General features: G+C 55.6%; 15 protein-coding genes across 15 annotated transcripts; 8 read left to right on the forward strand and 7 right to left on the reverse strand.

Annotated features, from left to right (window-relative positions):
* Positions 1-80: 80 nt before the first annotated feature.
* On the forward strand, positions 81-973 carry DL89DRAFT_265012 (histone-fold-containing protein). The gene is made up of 2 exons (XM_040886481.1): positions 81-204; positions 300-973. The coding sequence occupies exons 1-2, from the start codon at positions 150-152 to the stop codon at positions 704-706; spliced, it is 462 nt and encodes a 153-aa protein (XP_040746162.1). The 5' UTR covers positions 81-149; the 3' UTR covers positions 707-973.
* On the reverse strand, positions 884-1,675 carry DL89DRAFT_320583 (uncharacterized protein; the record flags this gene model as incomplete). The annotated part of the gene is made up of 3 exons (XM_040891219.1): positions 884-1,327; positions 1,389-1,509; positions 1,571-1,675. The coding sequence occupies 3 exons, from the start codon at positions 1,673-1,675 to the stop codon at positions 1,029-1,031; spliced, it is 525 nt and encodes a 174-aa protein (XP_040746163.1). The 3' UTR covers positions 884-1,028.
* Positions 1,676-1,852: 177 nt separating this feature from the next.
* Positions 1,853-3,274, reverse strand: DL89DRAFT_221020 (LuxS/MPP-like metallohydrolase; the record flags this gene model as incomplete). The annotated part of the gene is made up of 1 exon (XM_040884488.1): positions 1,853-3,274. The coding sequence occupies one exon, from the start codon at positions 3,272-3,274 to the stop codon at positions 1,853-1,855; it is 1,422 nt and encodes a 473-aa protein (XP_040746164.1).
* A 199-nt stretch (positions 3,275-3,473) lies between these two features.
* On the reverse strand, positions 3,474-4,365 carry DL89DRAFT_265013 (GatB/YqeY domain-containing protein). The gene has a single exon (XM_040886482.1). The coding sequence runs from the start codon at positions 4,023-4,025 to the stop codon at positions 3,495-3,497; it is 531 nt and encodes a 176-aa protein (XP_040746165.1). The 5' UTR covers positions 4,026-4,365; the 3' UTR covers positions 3,474-3,494.
* Positions 3,783-5,421, reverse strand: DL89DRAFT_83403 (uncharacterized protein). Its single transcript, XM_040892130.1, has 2 exons — positions 5,230-5,421; positions 3,783-5,143 (listed from the first exon to the last, which is right to left on the reverse strand). Exons 1-2 carry the CDS (start codon positions 5,262-5,264, stop codon positions 4,204-4,206), a joined length of 975 nt encoding a protein of 324 aa, XP_040746166.1. The 5' UTR covers positions 5,265-5,421; the 3' UTR covers positions 3,783-4,203.
* A 360-nt stretch (positions 5,422-5,781) lies between these two features.
* Positions 5,782-6,529, forward strand: DL89DRAFT_320586 (uncharacterized protein; the record flags this gene model as incomplete). The annotated part of the gene is made up of 1 exon (XM_040891220.1): positions 5,782-6,529. One exon carries the CDS (start codon positions 5,782-5,784, stop codon positions 6,220-6,222), a length of 441 nt encoding a protein of 146 aa, XP_040746167.1. The 3' UTR covers positions 6,223-6,529.
* Positions 6,530-7,173: 644 nt separating this feature from the next.
* Positions 7,174-9,003, forward strand: DL89DRAFT_308596 (amidase signature enzyme). Its single transcript, XM_040890933.1, has one exon. The coding sequence runs from the start codon at positions 7,226-7,228 to the stop codon at positions 8,906-8,908; it is 1,683 nt and encodes a 560-aa protein (XP_040746168.1). The 5' UTR covers positions 7,174-7,225; the 3' UTR covers positions 8,909-9,003.
* Positions 8,964-11,014, forward strand: DL89DRAFT_265016 (amidase signature enzyme). The gene has a single exon (XM_040886483.1). It carries the CDS (start codon positions 9,237-9,239, stop codon positions 10,932-10,934), a length of 1,698 nt encoding a protein of 565 aa, XP_040746169.1. The 5' UTR covers positions 8,964-9,236; the 3' UTR covers positions 10,935-11,014.
* Positions 11,015-11,270: 256 nt separating this feature from the next.
* Positions 11,271-12,959, forward strand: DL89DRAFT_265017 (amidase signature enzyme; the record flags this gene model as incomplete). The annotated part of the gene is made up of 1 exon (XM_040886484.1): positions 11,271-12,959. The coding sequence occupies one exon, from the start codon at positions 11,271-11,273 to the stop codon at positions 12,957-12,959; it is 1,689 nt and encodes a 562-aa protein (XP_040746170.1).
* A 661-nt stretch (positions 12,960-13,620) lies between these two features.
* On the forward strand, positions 13,621-15,321 carry DL89DRAFT_290657 (amidase signature enzyme; the record flags this gene model as incomplete). The annotated part of the gene is made up of 1 exon (XM_040890106.1): positions 13,621-15,321. One exon carries the CDS (start codon positions 13,621-13,623, stop codon positions 15,319-15,321), a length of 1,701 nt encoding a protein of 566 aa, XP_040746171.1.
* Positions 15,322-15,741: 420 nt separating this feature from the next.
* DL89DRAFT_212507 (YjgF-like protein) lies at positions 15,742-16,128 on the forward strand (the record flags this gene model as incomplete). Its single annotated transcript, XM_040884221.1, has 1 exon — positions 15,742-16,128. A coding segment is annotated over one exon (387 nt), but the record flags the coding sequence as incomplete, so codon positions are not given.
* A 100-nt stretch (positions 16,129-16,228) lies between these two features.
* Positions 16,229-17,041, reverse strand: DL89DRAFT_255012 (uncharacterized protein; the record flags this gene model as incomplete). The annotated part of the gene is made up of 1 exon (XM_040885309.1): positions 16,229-17,041. The coding sequence occupies one exon, from the start codon at positions 17,039-17,041 to the stop codon at positions 16,229-16,231; it is 813 nt and encodes a 270-aa protein (XP_040746173.1).
* Positions 17,042-17,133: 92 nt separating this feature from the next.
* DL89DRAFT_265020 (uncharacterized protein) lies at positions 17,134-17,488 on the forward strand. Its single transcript, XM_040886486.1, has one exon. The coding sequence runs from the start codon at positions 17,211-17,213 to the stop codon at positions 17,400-17,402; it is 192 nt and encodes a 63-aa protein (XP_040746174.1). The 5' UTR covers positions 17,134-17,210; the 3' UTR covers positions 17,403-17,488.
* Positions 17,489-17,584: 96 nt separating this feature from the next.
* On the reverse strand, positions 17,585-19,008 carry DL89DRAFT_83493 (uncharacterized protein). Its single transcript, XM_040892132.1, has 2 exons — positions 17,967-19,008; positions 17,585-17,878 (listed from the first exon to the last, which is right to left on the reverse strand). The coding sequence occupies exons 1-2, from the start codon at positions 18,927-18,929 to the stop codon at positions 17,768-17,770; spliced, it is 1,074 nt and encodes a 357-aa protein (XP_040746175.1). The 5' UTR covers positions 18,930-19,008; the 3' UTR covers positions 17,585-17,767.
* On the reverse strand, positions 18,951-20,204 carry DL89DRAFT_83525 (calcium-dependent phosphotriesterase). Its single transcript, XM_040892133.1, has one exon. It carries the CDS (start codon positions 20,106-20,108, stop codon positions 19,089-19,091), a length of 1,020 nt encoding a protein of 339 aa, XP_040746176.1. The 5' UTR covers positions 20,109-20,204; the 3' UTR covers positions 18,951-19,088.
* Between the last annotated feature and the right edge of the window lie 295 nt (positions 20,205-20,499).

A 20,499-nucleotide genomic window follows, 5' to 3' on the forward strand; every position in this document is an offset into this window, starting at 1 on the left:
AGATTATTTCTTAAACACAAACCCACAACCCATGCGACCACTGCTGTCTTTTTGGCGGTAACAAGACAAAGCTGCCTGAGGCTCGAATTGCACGTTTTTCTGTAACTTTTTATTTACCTTTCTACGCGTTTTATTTACATTCACACATAATGTCAGACTTTGAAGGCGGACCAGCGAACGACGACGAGCTGTCGCTGCCCCGGGGTAAGGACAACATGCAGCAGCGTGTCTGACACGAGGAGCATAAGCCAAGCCATATGCCCCACCTACTAACTTTGGAAAAAGGCCTGCAAGTGTAGCGACGGTGTACAAGCTCATTGGCGAAATGCTGCCCTCTGACATAACGTGCGCCAAGGACACGCGGGACCTTTTGATCGACTGCTGCAACGAGTTCATCCACCTGATCGCATCCGAGTCCAACGAGATCTGCGAGAAGGAGGCGAAGAAGACAATCGCGGCTGAGCACGTTCTGCAGGCGCTCAAGGAGCTTGGGTTCGAAAAGTACGTGGGCGAGGTGCAGGAGGCGTACGAGGAGCACCGGGTGCAGCAGAGCAAGGACCGGGGGCGGAAGAGCTCCAAGATGAAGAACCACGGCATGAGCGAGGAGGAGCTTTTGCGCAGCCAGGAGCTGCTGTTTGCTCAGGCCCGCATGCGGTTCCAGCAGCAGCAACAGCCGGCGGCCGGCGCGGATGCGGCTGGACAGTAAAGAGACCCTATTTTCTTGAATGGAACGGCTACAGGGTGTCCCTTCCCAAGTATGATCTGTGTACATCGGGGCGCTACTTGGAGTGAGGCTTGGATGGAGTGAATGTTGAAATGGGATAAAGGCGATACCGCAGCAGCCTTGAAAGGGAAAGAGCCGGGTGGAGTCTGCGGATGCAAACGTAGAAGCAATATTTGGCCGGGCTCTCTTCTTTCTTTTTGACTCTTCAGCGCAGTTTCTTCCAGTACTAATTAAAAAATAGCTTGCGAAAGAGCGCAGTATATTGGCATTGGAGGTACATGTCAGACCAACATCATAGGCGTGATCAGCCGGGCTGGAGCACAGGACCGTCCGGGATCTGGCGCGCACCAGTGCCACTGCTTTCGCAACGCACCAAGGTCCTCCCGCCCTCGGCGCTCCCCTGGCAGCCAGTCGGCACAGCAGGGCCAGCGCACCGGCTAGCAATCGAGCCAGGCGACGAGCATCTGGCGGCTAGCCTGGCAGACCTGGACAGCATCATGAAGCACGCAGCACTGATGGACCAGTCGGCATGTGATCCGGAGCTCGCGCGGCTTCTGGAGCTGGTGACGCAGCAGGCAGAATTGGTCCGTTCCAGCAAAGACGCTACAAAAGCAAGCCTTTTGAAATAAATTATTTATTGAATTCACTGGAGTTTGCCGGCGACCGTGTCGATGCTGCGTGGCTAGCTTGACGTCGCGCTTGGAGAGACCCTGGCAGTCGTGGGTGGCCAGGGTGATTTCGACGCGGTTGTAGACGTTGAACCACTCGGGGTGGTGGTCCATTTTCTCGGCAGTCAAGGCCACCGGAGGTCATGAAGGCGAAGGCGGTGCTGAAGTCATTGAAGACCAGTTTCTTGTGGATGGCATCGCGGCCGTCGACCAGAGACCAGCCGGAGGCAAGCAGCGGGGCGAGCAGCGTCGTGCGCTCATCAGATGTCAGTTTCTGGAGCATTGCTGTGCGACAGGTGTGGAGAGATGATATGTGGAAGAGAGCGTGGTGCATCTGGGCTCTGGCTAGCAGTAACAGCATGGGAGAGAATTTATTTGGACAAGGCACGAAGGACGTGGGAAAAAAACCGAGGATTCTCTCTCCCATCCCCCTGAACCGGAAGCTGCGAGGTTTATGGATTCAGATTTTGATGCCGTGGTGCTGGGCGACCTGCGGGTAGAACTGCTTGATGCCGTCGACGAAGCCCTGGGCCAGCAGAGTGGCCGGGCTCTCCAGCAAGCGTGCAGCGGCCGTGGCGACGTCCCTCGGGGTAATTGCCTCGATGCGCTCAACCATTTCGCCAGCCGGGATCTTCTTGCCCGCAACCTGGATCTGGCGCGCAAGATCCTCGAGCTGCACCATGCGGCTCTCGAGGTTCATCAGCAGGTTGCTCTTGAGCTGGTTCTTGGCGCGACGCACCTCGAGCTTGGACGCGCCCTCCTGCGACGCGAACGGACGGCGCATAGTGGTGCGGCCCGACGCCACAGCTTCAATCTCAGTGGCGATGACGTCGAGTAGCGCATGCTCGTTGCGCGGGCCGCAGGACGCCGAGATGCCAAACAGACCAGAATCCGAGTAGCAGTGGTGGAAGGCCATGCAGGACTCGATCCACGCGTGCTGGTTCAGCACACGCGTGTACAGGCGCGAGTACATGCCCTTGCCCGGCCCGCCCGCTGAGAACGACCCGCCGCCGCCCAGAAGCATCTGCAGCACGGCATACGCGTACAGCTGCTGCTCGTCGGCGATCCCGGCGCTCTGGAAGCCCAGATACACCTGGGTGAACTCCATGTCGGGCTTGGACTCAAACCACGTACCGCCCGTATACACCGCCTGGCCATTGGGCACGGCGATCCACGGCTCCTTCTGCTTCTGCTGCGGCTCGGTGCGTGGCAGATCGGCGAACCCATTGGCATCGCACAGACGCACCAGCTCCTCGTGCTCCATACCCACGGCGGCCACAACCATGCGCTCGGGGCGGTACCATCTGCTATGGTACTTGGCCAGGCGCTCGGGCGTCGCCTGGGCCAGCTGCATGGGCGGACACAGCAGCGGATTGCCCAGGGTGCCGGCTTGGAAGGCGGTCTCGTGGAGCTTCTCGGGCAAAAACATCTCGGGCTTGCTGGCCACATCCTGCAGCTCCCAGGGCACTGTGGCCTGCAGTTCCTCAATGTCCTCGGGCAGCACGCGCGGGCGTAAAGTCGTGTCTGCCAGCAGCTGCATGGCCAGGCCGGCGTCCTGCGGGAACACGGCTGCCTGGTACATGATGCACTCGCGCGTCGACGAGCTCATGATGCTGCCGCCCAGCTTCTCTATTGCCGCCATCGCTGCGCTGCTGGTAAACTGCGCCGAGTTGCGGAACGCCAGCCGATCCATCAGGTGTGCGTAGCCAGCCGTCGCCCCATCCTCGTAGCGCGACCCAGCGTCCACGTATACGCCCAGCGCCGTGAAGTGCCCCGGGTTGTGCTCTGACGTGATCCGCAGACCGTTGGCCAGCGTCGTGGTCGTTGTGTGTCCGTCCTTTGACGTCTCCGTCTGCCGCAAGGTGGTCGACTTGTACCGCATGCTGCCGCACATGCCCAGCAGCTGCCGGTTGAACCCGCCCATGCGACCAGCCGCCAGTCTGCCTGTTGCTTTCAGCAAGGCCGACATTCTAGGAAAGATAGCCTGAATCTATGAAATTATACAAAAAAAAGCCGCAAGATAGGGGAGTTTACCGGAGAGGAGAAATGGTTACGTGGACGGTGTAGATGATTATGAAATTTTTGACCCAACTGAAAAAAGACTAAGCGCCAAGGGCCTTCTTGACCGCCGCCGCAACCTTGCTTTTGGGTGCCTCCGCCGCCGAAATGGCCACCTCCTTCATGACCTGGCCCATGGCCTTGATGCCGCTGACACCCAGCCGCTCCACCGTCTCCTTGACGCGCCGCTCAATGTCCTCCTCGGAAAGCTGTGCAGGCAGATACTGTCCCAGAATTTCCACCTCCGCCTGCTCCGCCGTTGCCAGATCAGCGCGGCCGCCGTCTGTGTACTGCTTGATCGACTCCTTGCGCTGCTTGATTGCGCGCTGGATCAGCAATGCCACGTCCTCGTCCGAGTCCCGCGAGAACGTCTGCGACTGCGGGTTCTTCTCCGCATACAGGATGTCTGACAGCACGCCCTTGATCACCGTCGTGCGCTGCTTCTCCTTGGCCCGCATCGACAGCTTCAGATCCGCCTTCAGGCGCGCGTTGATCGTCACTGTCGGTGCACTGTACCAGCGCGCTGCTGTCTGCCGCCCCACGGGGAGGCCAATGCGTTGAACCGAGCGGAACATTGTCAAATGCAAGTTGCGAGAATTACAATAGTCTTCAAGAAAAGATAGAGCCGCTGCTTGTGTCAGCTGCGCTCTGGCCAGCTGTAAAGGCCCCAAATCAGTGATTTGATTGCTTTGATTTTGCTATGCCATTACCTGGAAGCGCGACGCAAACAGGCTCTGCCGCGCCCCGCTTCCCTCAACCGTCCACGGGGCAAACACCGCCACATCCACGTACTCGTCTGCTAGCGCATCCTCCGGATCTGCCGCCAGTCCCTTCAGCCGCGCCAGCATCCGCGCGCCCACCTGTGGCACCGCATCCAAACACACTGCAAACGACAACAGCACATGGATCCGCTGCCCTTGCGCGACCCGCCCGTCCCGGCACTCCAGCACCTCCGCCCCCGCACACACCAAGTGCGGCATTAGTACCTGGGTCCGGCCCACCCGCACCCGCAGCTCTGCCTGCGGCCGCTGCCCCAGCAACGCGCTCATGCCGTCCCCCGACGTCAGCCGATGCCACCACATGCAGAACTCTGAATTGCACAAGCCCACTGCCGACTGCATTTTGGCCATAGCCCGCGTATCCCGCCTTATGCGCTTCGTCGGCGTCTGTACCTCCTCTCCCAGACGGCCCTGGCAGATCCTGCAGCCGCAGGATGCTTGCTGTCTGTGGCACTGCTGCCGGCCGCTGGCTGGTCAGCGTGCGCCGCTCCGGTGCGCTTTTGGGTGTCAGTAGACTGGAATGCAGCGCCAGAGTCACCGGCCGCCATGTCGATGTGGGCTGCGATGGCGTCAGCGACGACCACTGCGACAGGGGTGTCATCGCTAGCATCCCGCGGCTCTGCTGCGGCGGCGTGCTGAATGCTCTCCCGGAAACCGCCGATAACGGCACCCGTGCTGGCGGCGTGTGCTGTAGTGCTGCCGATGCCCCGACCTTGGGCCGCATGCTTGATGGTGGCGTGCCCATGCTCACAAACGAGCTCGACTGGCTCATCTGCGACCCAAATGAATCGACTGACTCGCTGTTGTACTTCTCACTCGCCGTCTCGATGCTCTCAGGAAGCAGCCCCCGTGTCTCCGACGCTGCCAAATGCCCTGTCATCTCGTCGTCTTCAATTGACTCTGTGCGGCTGCCTCTACACAAAACACGCCCAAGGTCGTTTTTAGCAATAAACAAACATGCCAACACACGAGCACCTGTTTTTGCCCATGGCTAACCTACATCTTCCGCCGTGCTACAAGAAGGTAACAGCTCATTTAGCTGGTGGAATTTCTAAGTGCCTGACGTGAAGTCGCAGGTCCTCACACTTACGCGTCCGCTGGCTGGTTGGCGGGTGCTGCGATAACCGGAACGTAGTGTCGGATAGCCGCGTGTATTTCTTGTTAGCCATTAATAATTATCAAACAGTGCAAATATAATCGACTAGCTGAAGCAAGCCTGGAAACCTCCCGCCCGCCAGCACCTGTGCTTTTGGAAGCTGCCAAAATTTGGAGACATGCGCAGCAACCACTGATCCGCCCTGCAGATCGCTTGATTGATTTCTGCGCTGACTGGACGACGTCACAGAGCGGGTTAGGAGAAGAAAAACCAGGCCACATGTTTGGCCTGCCCACAGCGCCAAGATCTCTGGGCATTGGCCTTCCTCCGCGCACGGCCGCGTCTTATATAGCAAGCCTCGTCTCCCTTGCAATTTTGCTTCTTTATTTAACTCCCACCCCCTTTGTTTTGTTCTTGGAAACATCCCTCCCGTCTATTACTACTTTCCTCCTTAGAATGCCTGAGCACGCATACGAATCTGTTGGCGATGGGAACATTGGCGTGGAAGCCGAGGTAATTCCCCCGCGCTCAGCCGACAACGACAGCGTCGGCTACGAGACCTCAATTCCGATCCACCCGCAGATCCTGGCACCACTGAGCTACCTGCTGGGCCTGCTCAGCGGCATCGTCATTGTGATTCTGGAGAAGCGCAACACCTACGTGCGCCTGCACGCCTGGCAGTCCATCATCCTGTCATTGCTCGTCACTCTGGGCTCCTTGCTGCTGTTCTGGATTCCGCCCGTCGCCGGCTTCATCCACCTGGCGGGCTTTTTCGCTGCCGTCCTGTGCATGTTCCGTGCCTGGAAGGACACCGACACCCTGACCTTCTTTAAGCTGGGTCCGATTGGCGACTTTGCCGAGCGCCAGGTCCTGGGCTCCACTGTGCTGCCGTTCTAGAAAGAGAATATGTCGGTCTGTTAGCTATGTTTTAGTCCGTTTTTCTTTCTTTGTTGTGTTGAAGCGTTCTATTTCTCTCTCTATATGCCGCCATACATTCGGATCTCATGCCTGTGTTTTATTACTTCGCAGCAGCAATTTGGCATAGCCGGCTATTGCTCAGCCGCCTGCATATATAGGGCATCCATAGAGTTTTATGCAAACGCAGCTGAAGACCGATTCAAATGACACCAATATTGGTGGAAGCCATGCCAAGGGCTGACCGGCACGGAGTAGCGCACTTTAGCATCGCTGATTTCATTTATGCAGCCATTTTCAACTTGCTTGGCTTTGTTGTAACGCAGATGCTTCTGGGGGTTGAGCTGGGATGAATGCAGCTCGGACTCCTGGCTGCTGCCAGAAGGGGACAGGATCCCATGTCAATTGCAGTGACATTGCAGCTGGAAAAGGCCTTTAATGGATGAGCGCCGCTGCACCATTTGGGATGTTCTGTGGGATTGATGTGAGCTGCAAGCTTACTTGGGCTGCATCTAGTGAGCTCGGCTGGGCGACCCTCCGCATGAAGATGCTCTGAATCCGGTGAATTTGCCAATCTTAACACCGATCGAATTCCGCCGCCGTTGGCGAGTAGGTAGCGTTCCCAAGGATGCCATAGATATTTGGCAAAAAGCAATGGCGCTAATCCCCAAGGCTTGGGTATCGCGCAATTTCTCCAATGTCGCCATCAACCAGCGGCATAACATAATCCATCGTGCAATGGACGCAGCGACATTGCCCACGCTGATCCTGCCTGCCATGGAACTGAAGGACAATCCTGTAATATGCACGGCAAGTGATGGCACAGACTGTTTGCTACCATGTCCAACAAGCAAGCCTGTTATACTGTTGCAGGAAAACATGAACCCCGAGGGCTGCAGTGGATTCCGCGGTAGCTATATAAGGTCTTGTGAACGGCAACAGAAGCACTAGTCACTACGAGCCCACGCATTCCTTCATCCCAACAATGGCCATCACTAGTCGCATCGTCTCCTACATTATCCTCCGTCCCATCCAGATCCTCTTCTGGGCACCGTGGCGGAAACTGGCGTTCTGGTACATCAGTGTCTACGACGGAATCCCCAAGAAGAAGCGCGAGGCAAGGAAGCTGGCCAGGAACCCGGAGACTTCACTGGACAGCTACGACCCGCTCCTGCTGCTCTCAGCAACCGAGCTGGCACGCCGCATCCGCGCCGGCAAGCTGACGTCCGAGCAAGTGCTCCTCACCTACATCAACCGCATCGAGAAGGTCAATCCGTTCCTCAATGCTGTGGTCGCTGACCGGTACGAGCAGGCGCTAGAGGAGGCTCGCAAAGTTGACAGAATCATTGCCAGCGGCAACATTCCTGAGGAGTTCAGCATCAAGAACAAGCCGTTCCTCGGCGTGCCTGTTACCATCAAGGAGTGCATTGCGGTTAAGGGCTTGCCAAACACATTTGGTCTCGCATGGCGCGTAAACACCAAGTGGAGTCCGGCACCATACAATTCGCCACGTACAGTGAACCTCACCGGTGCTGGATTTATCATTCTTGGTGTCACCAACAACCCTGAGCTGCTCATGTCTTGGGAGTCAAACACCACAGTCTACGGCCGTTGCCTCAACCCGTACGACTTGGGCCGTACTCCTGGAGGTAGCTCGTCTGGGGAGGGTGCTATTGTCGGTGCTGCTGGCTCGGTCATTGGTATTGGAACTGACATCGGCGGCAGTATTCGTCTTCCCGCATATTTCTGTGGATCGTTCGGCCACAAGACCACATCTGAGTGGATTCCTGCCGAGCCACCTCACTTTTTGTCGCCTAGGACCAAAGGCAAGGCTGTCTGTGCTACCAGTGGTCCGATCTGCCGCTATGCTGAGGATATTGCGCCATTTGTTTCGGCGCTGATCGGTCGCGATATCGGCGACCCCAGGTCTGTTGATCTCACCAAGCTCCGTGTGGTTGCTATTCCTGATGGATTTGGCTGGCAAATCGCCATTAGCAAGGTAGATCCCGAGCTTCGTCAGGCTGTCGTGAATGTTGCCAACTATCTCGGCCAGCAGGTTGTTGGCAAGGAGAACGTCGCCTTTGCCAAGGCACCTGGCCAAATCGCCTTGTCGTCCAAGAACTTTGGTCCAATGATCTTCACCGGCGAACCTGCGCCATCTGAGACCCTTGGCGGCGAGGGACTGCCGCCCTTCAACTACAAGAAGGAGCTCATTCCATTCATTTTCGGTCGCTCCAAGCACACCTTCAACAGCATCATGCTTGGTTTCTTCTATGCACTTGGTGGGAAGCGCACTCGTGACGACGTTCTTCCATTCTGGAACCAGCTACGTGAAGAATTCCATGAGCTGCTTGGTGAGAATGGGGTCTTGATCTTCCCGCCGCATCCGCTGACCACCCAGCCGCATGGCACGTCATACTTCAACCCTTCTAATGTCAACTACACTAGCGTGTTTAATGGCCTTGGATTCCCCGTTACCCAGGTTCCAATTGGCCTCAGCAAGGACGGTTTGCCAATTGGTGTTCAAGTCGTTGCGCGCAAACACGAGGATCTGAAGACCATTGCAGTGGCGCTTCAGCTCGAGAAGGGATTCGGCGGATGGGTCCCACCCCGTCGTTTCGGTGTGCCCATTGCAGAGAATGAGACCGAGGATCTCTATGCCCATTGAAAAGACATGGGCATGTTTCCCTTTAAACACTCGCCTTGGAAAGCCAAAATTAGCCGTGGTTTGCAAAAAGAAAAGCGCCAATCGCAAACCTGTCAACCTGCATTTCAGAATGCAGTGGTAAATGAAGCTCAGCAAATTGGCATGAAAATCCTGGACGGGACTCCGCCAAACTCACTATTGCCTATTTCGAATGCATCCGTCACTCAAAGCAAGACTCGCATTAGAGCTACTTCTGCAGGATAGGACTGCGCTGCAAGGTGCTGCTCTTTGCTTCTTTCTCTCCTGGCCTCTTGTCCTAAATATTTATTATACACCCGTACGTCTACTCATGAGCATCCTTGCGTTTGTTATCGGCACTCTGATTCTACGGCCTATCCAGGTACTCTTCTGGGCGCCGCTCCGAACATTTGTGTTCTTCTATATCCACGTGGCAACTGGGATACCACGCAAGATACGGCAGGCAAAAAAGCTCTCGGAGAACCCATGGACCTCGCTTGACAGCTACGACCCATTGCTGCTTGTATCTGCAACCGAGCTGGCACGCCGCATCAGAGCGGGCGAACTTTCCTCCGAGGCAGTGGTGAAGGCTTACATCAGACGCATCCAAAAAGTGAATCCGCTTATCAATGCGGTGGTTGCCAGCCGCTTTGAGACTGCAATCCTGGAAGCGCGCGACGTTGATAGGCTCGTTGCCAAGGGTGGACTGCCGAATGGACACAACGCGCAGGAGAAGCCGTTCTGGGGTGTGCCAATTACAGTCAAGGAGAGCATTGCAGTACAGGGCATGCCAAACACGTACGGGCTGGTATGGCGAACCTCTGGAACGTATAGCCCAGCACAAGAGCACTCTGTACGTGCACAAAAGCTAATCGACGCTGGCTTCATTATCCTTGGTGTCACCAATATCTGCGAAGCGCTGATGACAGGCGAGAGCGACAACAGGGTATACGGCCGCACATTCAACCCGTACGACTTGGCACGCAACCCTGGTGGAAGTTCATCTGGTGAGGGTGCAATTGTTGGAGCTGCAGGGTCGGTCATTGGCGTCGGCACTGACCTTGGTGGAAGCATCCGTATGCCTGCGTTTTTCTGTGGTGTCTTTGGTCACAAAACAACAGCTGAATGGATCCCCAAGGAGAAGCCCAACTTCATGTCGCCATTGACAGCGGAAAAAGCTGCTTGCTCCTCTACCGGTCCACTTTGCCGATATGCAGAGGACATGGCACCATTTGTGTCGGCGCTCATCGGCCGCAACATTGGAGACCCTAGGTCCATTGACCTGAGCAAGCTACGTGTGGTTGCCTTCCCCGATGGACTCGGCCATAGTATGCTGATATCCAAACTCGACCCTGCTTTGCACACAGCGGTTATCGACGTTACCAGCTATTTGGCACAGCAGGTGGTTGGTCAGGAGAATGTCATCATGGCCCAGATGCCGTCCTATATTAGCCAGGCGTCTGTAAAGTTCGGCCCAATGATTGCCACCGGCGAACGGACCCTGCCAGAGATTTTGGGTGGGGAGGGTATGCCGCACGCAGACCTCACACGAGAGCTTGCCTCCTTCATCAAGGGCAGCTCGAATTACACTGGGTATTCGTTCCAGAACCACCTACTGCGCATCCTGCCCACACCAAAGGGCACGCGTGAGCAGGTTGTGCCGTTCTGGAACAAACTGCGGGATCATCTAGAAACTCTCATGGGTGAAAATGGCGTCATGATATTTCCACCTCATCCATGTGTTGCGCGGCCACATGGGACTGACTTTTTTAACCGCCCTAATCTCATGTACACCGCGATATTTAACGCTCTTGGGTTCCCTGCTACACAGGTGCCGCTTGGGCTGAACAAGGATGGCCTGCCGCTAGGCGTACAAGTAATCGCGCGCAAGGGCGACGACCTAAAGACCATAGCCGTAGCAATTCAGCTCGAGAAGCGCTTCGGTGGCTGGACACCGCCTCGTCGCTTTGGTGCCCCACTGCCTGAGCATGATACTGAGAAGCTCTACAATCATCGCATGAAGAAGTAGACGTAGGCATTGATTTAGGAATGTAACCCACACGATACAAAAGGCTGGGGGCTGCCTCTATGCTCACCTAATCCTGTGTTTGGATGGCTGAGCCGAACCAAATAATTCTATATGCATGTCTGCTGTCTATCACATGTGACAGTAAAAATCTGGCCGTGTGCATCCTGCCCGCAGGCACAAGTTTTTCGAGAAGAGTTGTTCTTTAACGGTAGTCGCGAGTGTATTAACAACAGGCAAGTGCAGGCTTGCATAATAGGCCCACTGCAACGGCACAGGTGGATTGCTTTGCTTCTTTTCTGCTCTCTACTCCAATACAACAAATTTTAGTATTTCAACATGAACGCCTTCCAGCGCGCACTTGCATATGCTATTTTGCGCCCGCTGCAGGTGCTCCTGTGGTCGCCATGGAGACGGCTCGCATACGCGTACATCCGCCGGCACAACGGTGTCCCAGCTAAGCTACGTGCAGTCAAGCAGCTGGCAGCTAACCTTGAGACATCGCTGGACAACTACGATCCGATTCTGCTCCTGTCGGCCACTGAGCTGGCACGCCGCATCCGTTCCCGCGAGCTGACTTCTGAGCAGGTCGTGCGGGTGTACATTGGCCGCATTCGCAAGGTCAACCCGTTCCTCAACGCTGTTGTTGCTGATCGCTTCGAGCTGGCAATCGAGGAGGCCCGCAAGATCGACGCGGTGCTGGACAGCGGCGATATTCCTGAAGAATACCGCATTGAGAGTGCGCCGTTCTTGGGTGTTCCAATTACTGTCAAAGAGAGCATGCGTGTCAAGGGCATGCCATTCCACTGGGGCATGCCTTGGCTTCACAAGTCTGAGGAAAGTCCTGCCAAACAGTCATCAAATGACGTTCTCAACCTCACAAACGCGGGGTTTATAGTACTAGGTGTAACCAATACCCCCGAGTTGCTTTTGGCCTGGGAGTCCGACAACACCATCTACGGTCGCTCGTTCAACCCGTACGATCTGAGCCGCAACACTGGCGGCAGTTCGTCAGGTGAAGGCGCCATCGTCGGTGCTGGTGCTTCTGTTGTTGGTCTTGGATCGGATATTGGTGGTAGTATTCGCATGCCTGCCAACTTCTGTGGCATTTACGGCCACAAGACTACCTCCGAATGGGGCCCGGAAGAGATTGAAGGCTTCTTGTCTGCCAGAACTAAGGAGACTGCTGGATGCCTGTCCACAGGTCCATTGTGCCGCTATGCTGAAGATATCGCGCCGTTTGTCTCTGCTTTGATCGGTCGTGATATCGGCGACCCCAAATCGGTTGACCTGAGAAAACTGAAGGTCGTCACCTTCCCTGATGGATTTGGGTGGCAACTTTTGCTTTCGAATGTCGAGTCTGATGTGCGCCAGGCGGTGGTAAATGTTGCTGACTATTTGGGCAAGCAGGTTGTCGGGCAGAGCAACGTTGTGTTTGCCAAGACCCCACCATATGCTGAAGCTGCCAGCCGATCGTATGCACCGTACATTTCAACTGGCGAGACCCCATTCCAGCAAATTCTTGTCGGACCCGATAGCCCACCGTTCAACTGGAGACGTGAACTTGTCCCGTTCCTGCGGGGTAAGTCCAGCCATACGCTTAACGCGTTCATGCTGGCCATCCTGACCTCGGCCACCGCTGATGGCATCACTCGCGACATGGTCAAGCCGTTTTGGGACAGTCTCGACAAGTACTTCAGCGACCTCATGGGTGACAGCGGTGTGCTGATCTTTCCGACGTCGCCGCAGAAAGCGCAGCCCCATGGAATCACCTACTTTAATTTGCCAAACTTCATTTACACAGGAGCATTTAATGTCCTGGGCTACCCATCAACGCAGGTCCCACTTGGTCTTAGCGAAGACGGTCTCCCCCTTGGCGTGCAGATTGTGGCCAAGAATGGCGAGGATCTGAAGACAATCGCTGTTGCTCTGGCCCTGGAGAAGCGGTTTGGTGGCTGGGTCCCTCCTCGTCGCTTTGGTGCACCGATTTCCGCAAGTGGCACGGAGAAGATATATGTTCACCAGTAGAATAGCTTGGCAAAACTAATGAATGTGTTAAAGTGCACATGCAATCATATATTGGTACTAAGGTGATGCAAGACTGCAATCAATCTTCTCCAAAGCAAGACTGATGTCACTTGAGATATATGTACTCAAAGGCGCATATACTCTGGACCGGTGGTTCTGTCGCTGGGCATAGAAATGGCTTGGCGATTCGGTCTCTGTAAAACAAAGCGTTGCACCGTGTCAAGGCTCGCGGAGATGACGATGCGGCCCACGGACAATAACAGACGCCGAAGGTGGCAGCACCTGACGCACTGATCTTGGAAATCTTGCCACAGGCGTGCAACCCCGAACGATGATTATGACTTCTTTAATAGCTGGCTTGGCTTGACCTGGGGTGATCGTCGGAAATAATCCCACCACAGTCTAACGGAAATGGCGGCTAAGCAGAAGTGTGCTTTCTCGCTTTGCGAATCCTGGGAAGGATGGTTAGGCTGCCTGAGACCGCAGCTCACCCCACATCCAGCGAATGCTGTGCAACCGCACCCAAGCGAAAGCGGTTTTTGGCAGCCCTTTTAAAAAGGCTGTGCTCAGGGCAGACGTAGAGGAGCCCGCAACCTTCCACGCTGTATTGTTCTGCTTACTCTTATATCTTATTACTCACTTCGCCATTGCTATATCGACGATGAACGGCGTCATTGCCAGAACAATTGCTTATCTTATCTTCCGCCCGCTGCAGGTGCTCCTGTGGTCGCCATGGAGACGGCTCGCATACGCGTACATCCGCCGGCACAACGGTGTCCCAGCTAAGCTACGTGCAGTCAAGCAGCTGGCAGCTAACCTTGAGACATCGCTGGACAACTACGATCCGATTCTGCTCCTGTCGGCCACTGAGCTGGCACGCCGCATCCGTTCCCGCGAGCTGACTTCTGAGCAGGTCGTGCGGGTGTACATTGGCCGCATTCGCAAGGTCAACCCGTTCCTCAACGCTGTTGTTGCTGATCGCTTCGAGCTGGCAATCGAGGAGGCCCGCAAGATCGACGCGGTGCTGGACAGCGGCGATATTCCTGAAGAATACCGCATTGAGAGTGCGCCGTTCTTGGGTGTTCCGATCACCATCAAGGAGTGTATTCCGGTCGAGGGCATGCCGCTCACCCTTGGAATGCCCTGGCGCCAGGATCCCGAATACAGCCCAGCAAAGGAGTCGTGCAACAAGACCAAGAATCTGGTCAGCGCCGGCTTTGTCATTCTTGGTGTCACCAACAACCCGGAACTGCTGATGGCCTGGGAGTCCGACAACACCATCTACGGTCGCTCGTTCAACCCATACGATCTGAGCCGCAACACTGGCGGCAGTTCGTCAGGTGAAGGCGCCATCGTCGGTGCTGGTGCCTCTGTTGTTGGCCTTGGGTCGGACATTGGCGGCAGTATTCGCATGCCGGCATTCTTCTGCGGCACATTTGGCCACAAGACCACTGCGTCGTGGATGCCCAAGGAAGTCAAGACCTGGGCATCGCCGAGGACCAAGGAGAAGGCTCTCTGCGGCACTACCGGCCCCATCTGCCGCTACGCCGAGGATATTGCGCCTTTTGTGTCGTCTCTAATCGGCCGCGACATTGGCGATCCGCGCTCGGTTGATGTGAGCAGCCTGAAGGTTGTTGCTTTCCCCGAGGGATTTGGCTGGCAGCTCCTGATCTCCAGCGTTGAGCCTGATGTCCGCCAGTCCATTGTCAACGTCGCCAACTTCCTGGGACAGCAGGTTGTCGGACAGAGCAATGTTTCGTTTGCCAAGATGCCCCGTGAGTTTGGCATGGCCACCCAGCTCTACACCCCGTACCTCAACACAGGTGAGCTGTCCTTCTTCCAGGCCATCGTGGGCCCGAAGAGCAAGCCATTCAGCTGGAAAACCGAGCTCATTCCGTTCCTGTGCGGAAAGTCAAAGCACACGTTCAATCCGTTCATCCTGGCGTGGATGGGCGGCAACCCAGCAAAAAGTCTTACCCGCGAGAAGACGCTGCCGTTCTGGAACAAGGTCGACAAGTTCTTCACTGACCTCATGGGCGACAACGGTGTCATCATCTTCCCGCCGCATCCGCTGAAGGCCCAGCCGCACGGTATCTCGTACTTCAACATGCCCAACTTCATTTACACCGGCCTGTTCAACATTCTGGGCTACCCGGTGACCCAGGTCCCGGTCGGTCTCAGCGAGGACGGCATCCCGCTTGGTGTCCAGGTCGTTGCCAAGAACGGTGAGGATCTGAAGGCCATTGCTGTTGCTCTGGTCCTGGAGAAGCGCTTCGGCGGATGGGTCCCGCCCCGCCGCTTCGGTGCCCCGATCACGGAGCAGGAGTCCGAGACACTCTATGCCCACAAGAAGTCAAACTAATTTTCACAGAGTGCTGTTCGAATGTACTGTTATGTGTCCCGCAATGATGAAGAAATGTAACGTATTTGTAGCCATTGCTACACGGATACACAGGGACTGGGCACAGCAAGGGGAATTCCTGCTGGCTGCGGCAGCTGATGCAGATCACCAACCAATCTGCGCACGAGGGCTTTGGGCCTGAGCTAATTATTTGGCAACACAATACACATGGCGAGTTCGAAGCCCCCAGGCTTGCGTTCTGTTGCTTCTCTCCGAGTGCTTTCTCTATTCTTTCAGCATACTGACAACACAACTATGCTCTATGCCCAATCTAGTTTGCAGCAGCAGCAAGCACAGACAGCGACAGCTCTCGACGGGGCACGTTGCACCAACGGCACTAAAGAGGGCGTGGTAGCGCAGGATAACAAGACGTTTGTCTGCAGCAGCAACCCCACAGAGGCCAGCCAAGGCTATGCACAGCTGGTGCGCGCCGGACCCCTTATTTACATTTCAGGTGTCAGCGCGCTCGACAGCCACAGCGGCCGGATGCCTGCGCACCTTGTGCTCGAGGCTGCTGGCCAGACGCGCGCAATAATGAGGCGGATTCGACAGCTTCTCGAGACAGTCGGCTGCTCCGAAAAGAGCATAGTACGCATGAGGATTTATGTGGTCGACATGGTCCGTGACTCGCGTCAGATACAGCTGGCCATGACGCAGTGGCTCAACGAATCGGCTGAAGGCGCTGCCATGAAGCCAGGAATCACCATTGTTGAGGTTCGTCGTCTGTCGTCGGAGCCTGTGCTGCTGGAGGTCGAAGTCGATGCTGTGAACCTGTAGGGCCAACATTGATATTCAAAATATACGCATTTCCAACCCACTGCCCCACTGAGCCGGGGATATGTTTTTGTGCTGCAATATACCTGTGCAGCTACCACTGTCTTCTCTTCACCCATCCGTCAGCACCAACTGATGTCCACAGCGCCGTCCTCCCGCCGCCCATAGTTTCGGCTGCTGAAGACAGCACGGGCATTGAGGCTCCCCGTGAGCTGGCTGGTGCTATCCTGATCCCTGACGACACTGAGCGAAACGACAGCCCAGTATCCGACTGCACATAGGTCAGGGACGAGTCCGGCAATGCCGGCCAAGCCTTTTCGGCACTGGATGCTGGGTGCAGACTACTCCTGTGGTTCAGCCGTTTGAAGAACTGCTTACACCGTGCCAGCATACTTTCACCCGACGGCTCGGCCTCATCGCATGCTGTGCTCATTGAAGACGTAGTTGAGCATGCCAGTGTGCTGCGCGAGCTTGATATTGCGGATTCTAATGAGCTGGGGATTTTGCCGTTAGAAATATCTTCCATTGCCGAGTCGTCGCTTGCTGACTGCGATGAGATGCTCATTGAGCTGCCCACCGTAAAGTGTATTCGCCGGTTGTCCATATGTATGGAGTTGGATGGTCTCCTTGGCCGGTGCAAGTTGGGTGTCTGTGACCGTGAATTCAGTGGTTGCGAGTTTGCACAATGTACAATGCGCCGCAGCTGTCCCTCAGCGGCAGCGGCGCTGCGCCAATGTGTATCCACATAAGCTGGTCCGGCACGGGAGCCGACTGCCGGCCTGTGCGCCCGGTGGGCAGATGCTCGGCTTGTAATAGCTCCGTGTCTGCTGTGGGGTATACGGGAAGGCGTCCTGGGCACGACAAGTCGCCCTTCGTTCTGTCCGATAGTCCATTCTGTGGGAAGCATAATTTTATACAATACGTGTTATTTGAGTACGATAGGTGGCGAGAGTGGAGTAAAGAATATACCCTCAATGCTCATTTATTTGCTTCCTCATGCAAAAGGGACAGTGGCGATAGGCAACTCTATTAGTAACACCTCTGCATATGTCCGAGTCCCCTTGGTCCACTCGAGCATGTCTGCGCAAAGGCATTCCAAGCCTGCATGGCTTGGCTTAGAATATGACCTTTCTGTGCAGATATTTTGGCAGTTGCATCTCCTGAAGGTCTCATTAAACCTGACGTGTTTAGCTCTGAAAGCGCCTGCCAATGCGCATTTTACTATCCCTTTTTCCTGTTCTCATACTCTAGTCCTCGATGCGCAGTAAACCCAGTGCCTCATACCCAAGCCGTTGATGTTTGCCACTGTGTATGGCTACCTCACGAATTCTAGAATCACGACCGCAATATGCACGTCTTCCAAGGGCAGAGCCGATGCTCCGACTACGCAATGGGCAAGTAAATAACACTATTGTCGGACAATATCCCGAAACAGCAGAATATGCATTGGTTTTATTAGCACCGGTTACTGGTGAAAAGTAACTGAGCCGACATATTTAAACGTAGGCGGATGGCCGGGACCAAATGTAGCCAGTGGCTACGACAAAGCCAACCTTGCACCCCATGCAGCAGATGCCTCCTCCTTTCAGTAAATTGTTTCTTGGCAACATCCTACAAACACATTTACATGTGTCTATGAATTTTGCCGCCGCTGCTGCTGCTGTTCAAGCTGCTGCTGGCGTTTTCGTTTCGCCGACTCCTTCAATCTATCCCATCGCTCTCTGTACTTTTCCATCTGCGCCTTCTACGCATATAATGATAGCCATAGATTAGCAGTGCACGGCGCCGATGGCCAAGCTTTCGTCATATCTACGCGCGGCCAAACTCCTTACCTGTTTGCTGTTTTCTAGCTGCATGGATTGCAGTTGCGCCTCAAGCTGGCGGATTTGCACCTCCGCTGCTGGCGGGCTCTGGTGCGTAGCCATCATCCGGCGCGCGATAGGGCTGTGCTCGTGGATCCGAGGCAGCGACACTGCGTTGGCGTGCTTGTGGAATTCCTCGCGGAAGTTCAAAATACTGCTCTTGAGCATGTTGTTCTCCTGAGCGGCAGACTCGAGCAGGGCTATCCGGTCTTGCAGCGCACCTACAATGTCGCGCAGCTTCTGGTTCTCAGCAAGCAGCGCCTTGTTGACCTCAAGCACATGGGCAGAGTCAGCTTGCGACTCGCTGTGTGCGGCAGGCTGGGACTCAGCCTCCTCGTCATCCTCGGCAAGAGCTGGCAATGGAGATATCCCCTTTGGGCTGCCAGCGACTGATGCATACACGCTTGCTGTCTGGTCGGGGTTTGCGCCTACAAGATAAAACGACTCCATCACACTGCGGCTCGCGGCAGCCTGGTAATTGCCACTACCCGCTCCACGACTCCCAGGCGGCTTGACCGGCCTAGTGAATGCTGTCGGGTTGGCCAGCCAGTTCTGCATGTACTGCCAAAAGTCCTCAAAGTCCTGCTCCTCAGCATCGTGCCTCTGCCGCGCCTCCTCGCCGGGGGACAATTCTGTAGCAGGCGGGCTGCCGGTGCCTGCCGGCGATGCTGGTGTGTTGGTTGCTAGGCTTTGCCGGTCGCTGTCGGCTGTATCAATGCTCGGATGCTCGTTCTCACGCTCGCAGTACTCGGCCCATCGCATGTGCTTGTTGACAAGCGACGAAAGCGTCAGTGTAGCTACAGGATCAAAGTCATAGCCGCTGACTGCACGGTACGCCTGCGCTGCTTGCCGGTGCAGCCGAGCTGCATCGCTCCACTGGCACTGCTCTTCGAATTCAGACGCCTGCCGCGCCAATTTGCCTGCATTCTCCATTTGAGCAAGAAAAAAGCAATATAAAAAAGCCTAGAGAGAAGAAGAGAAGAGGGATAGCGGCCGTCACAAGTGGCCCGTGACCTCATCGACAGTGACTGAACAGACAAAAGTTGATATTACAATTTACTGGACTAGCTTATTCTGGCTGAACTGTTCGCGCTACGCCGATGCTGTGGGAGCAGCAGGGCCCTTGGAGTGATGCTGCAGGTCATTGAATGCCCGGCCAGCAGCCTTGCCCTTGTATACGCTCACACACCCTTTCTTCGCATCCTTCTCGCACTTGCCACCAATATACAGGTCTGTGCCGCTCTTCCCGCCAAACTCGAGATTGCCAACGCTCATGATTCCTGGCACATTGATATACGCAAGGAGCTTGCCCGACGGAGAGAGCTTGGTGACCTTGCCATTGCCATTGCGAGTGACATACAGGTTGCCCTGGGTATCAGTGCGCATGCCATCGATGTCAGTGGATGCAGTGTTGTCGAGCTTGCCAAAATCAGCAAACACGCGCTTGTTGGATATAGCCCCTGTCTTAGCATCGAGGTCAAATGCGTAAATGACGTTCGAGATGACCGCCCAGTCCTTGTTGGCCGACTCCGATAGATACAGAGTCTTCTCGTCGGGGCTGACTTCAATGCCGTTGGTGCGGTAGAAGACGCCGAGCTTGGTCGCCTTGCCAGTACTATCGCAGGTCCACAAGTCGCCATTGCCAATCACATCAGTAGCCTGATAGTTCATGCCCGACATGAAGATTCGGCCAGTGGAGTGCGCAATGGCAATGTCGTTGGGCTGCAGAATGCCCGGGTCCTGGCACAGCACGGCACTGTTCTGGAACGAGCCCGAGGCATTGCGGTTAGTCAGCCGGAGCACCCGATGGCCGGTGGCATCGGCGATGTAGGCTTCCTCGTTGCCACTGCCATCGACCCGGAACCGAATGCCATTAAACAGAGCACTACCAGTTCCCTGGTACAGCAGAGACTGACTAGGCGAGACCTTGCCGGCAGCTGCCGAATTGGCATTGAAGTTGACGGCATAGATATTTCCAGCACGGTCGACACCAGCACCCTCAATGCCACTGCCAAACTGGCTGTTGGATGACGTAAGATAAGGCGTAGCCTGGAAGGTGTCCACGGCCAGCGCGGCAGAAGCAAGAGAAGCAAGGGCGAACGAGAGTTTCATGTTAAGGGCAAATTATATGTTGAAATGGCTGTACTGCTCTGCCCATTTGTCGTGGATGGGATGGTGAGTTTAAATAGGCCCCGACTAGCATTTAGTATCCTTACCACGGAGCCCAGTAGTAAAATTAAGTGACGCCGCGGTGCATGGCATTGCACGCTAAGCTTGCCTGGGCTTGTTTTGAGCCTGTTTTGCCATGTGGCTACAGGGGAAATCTCAAAGAAACCGGCATGTCACATGTAGCGCCCGCTCCTCCGCTGGCTGTCATAATCCAAGGCTCAATGTTGGCGGACTCGGCGGGTTTGGCTGGAATGCTGGCCCGGGCTGCACATGCAAAGGACATCCTAGTCAAGCTTGGTACACCTCAATTACGTATCGATGAAGAATTCTGGAA

The sequence above is a fragment of the Linderina pennispora genome (genome assembly GCF_002104995.1).
Source record: "Linderina pennispora strain ATCC 12442 chromosome Unknown DL89scaffold_2, whole genome shotgun sequence".
Classification (NCBI taxonomy): Eukaryota; Fungi; Kickxellomycota; class Kickxellomycetes; order Kickxellales; family Kickxellaceae; genus Linderina; species Linderina pennispora.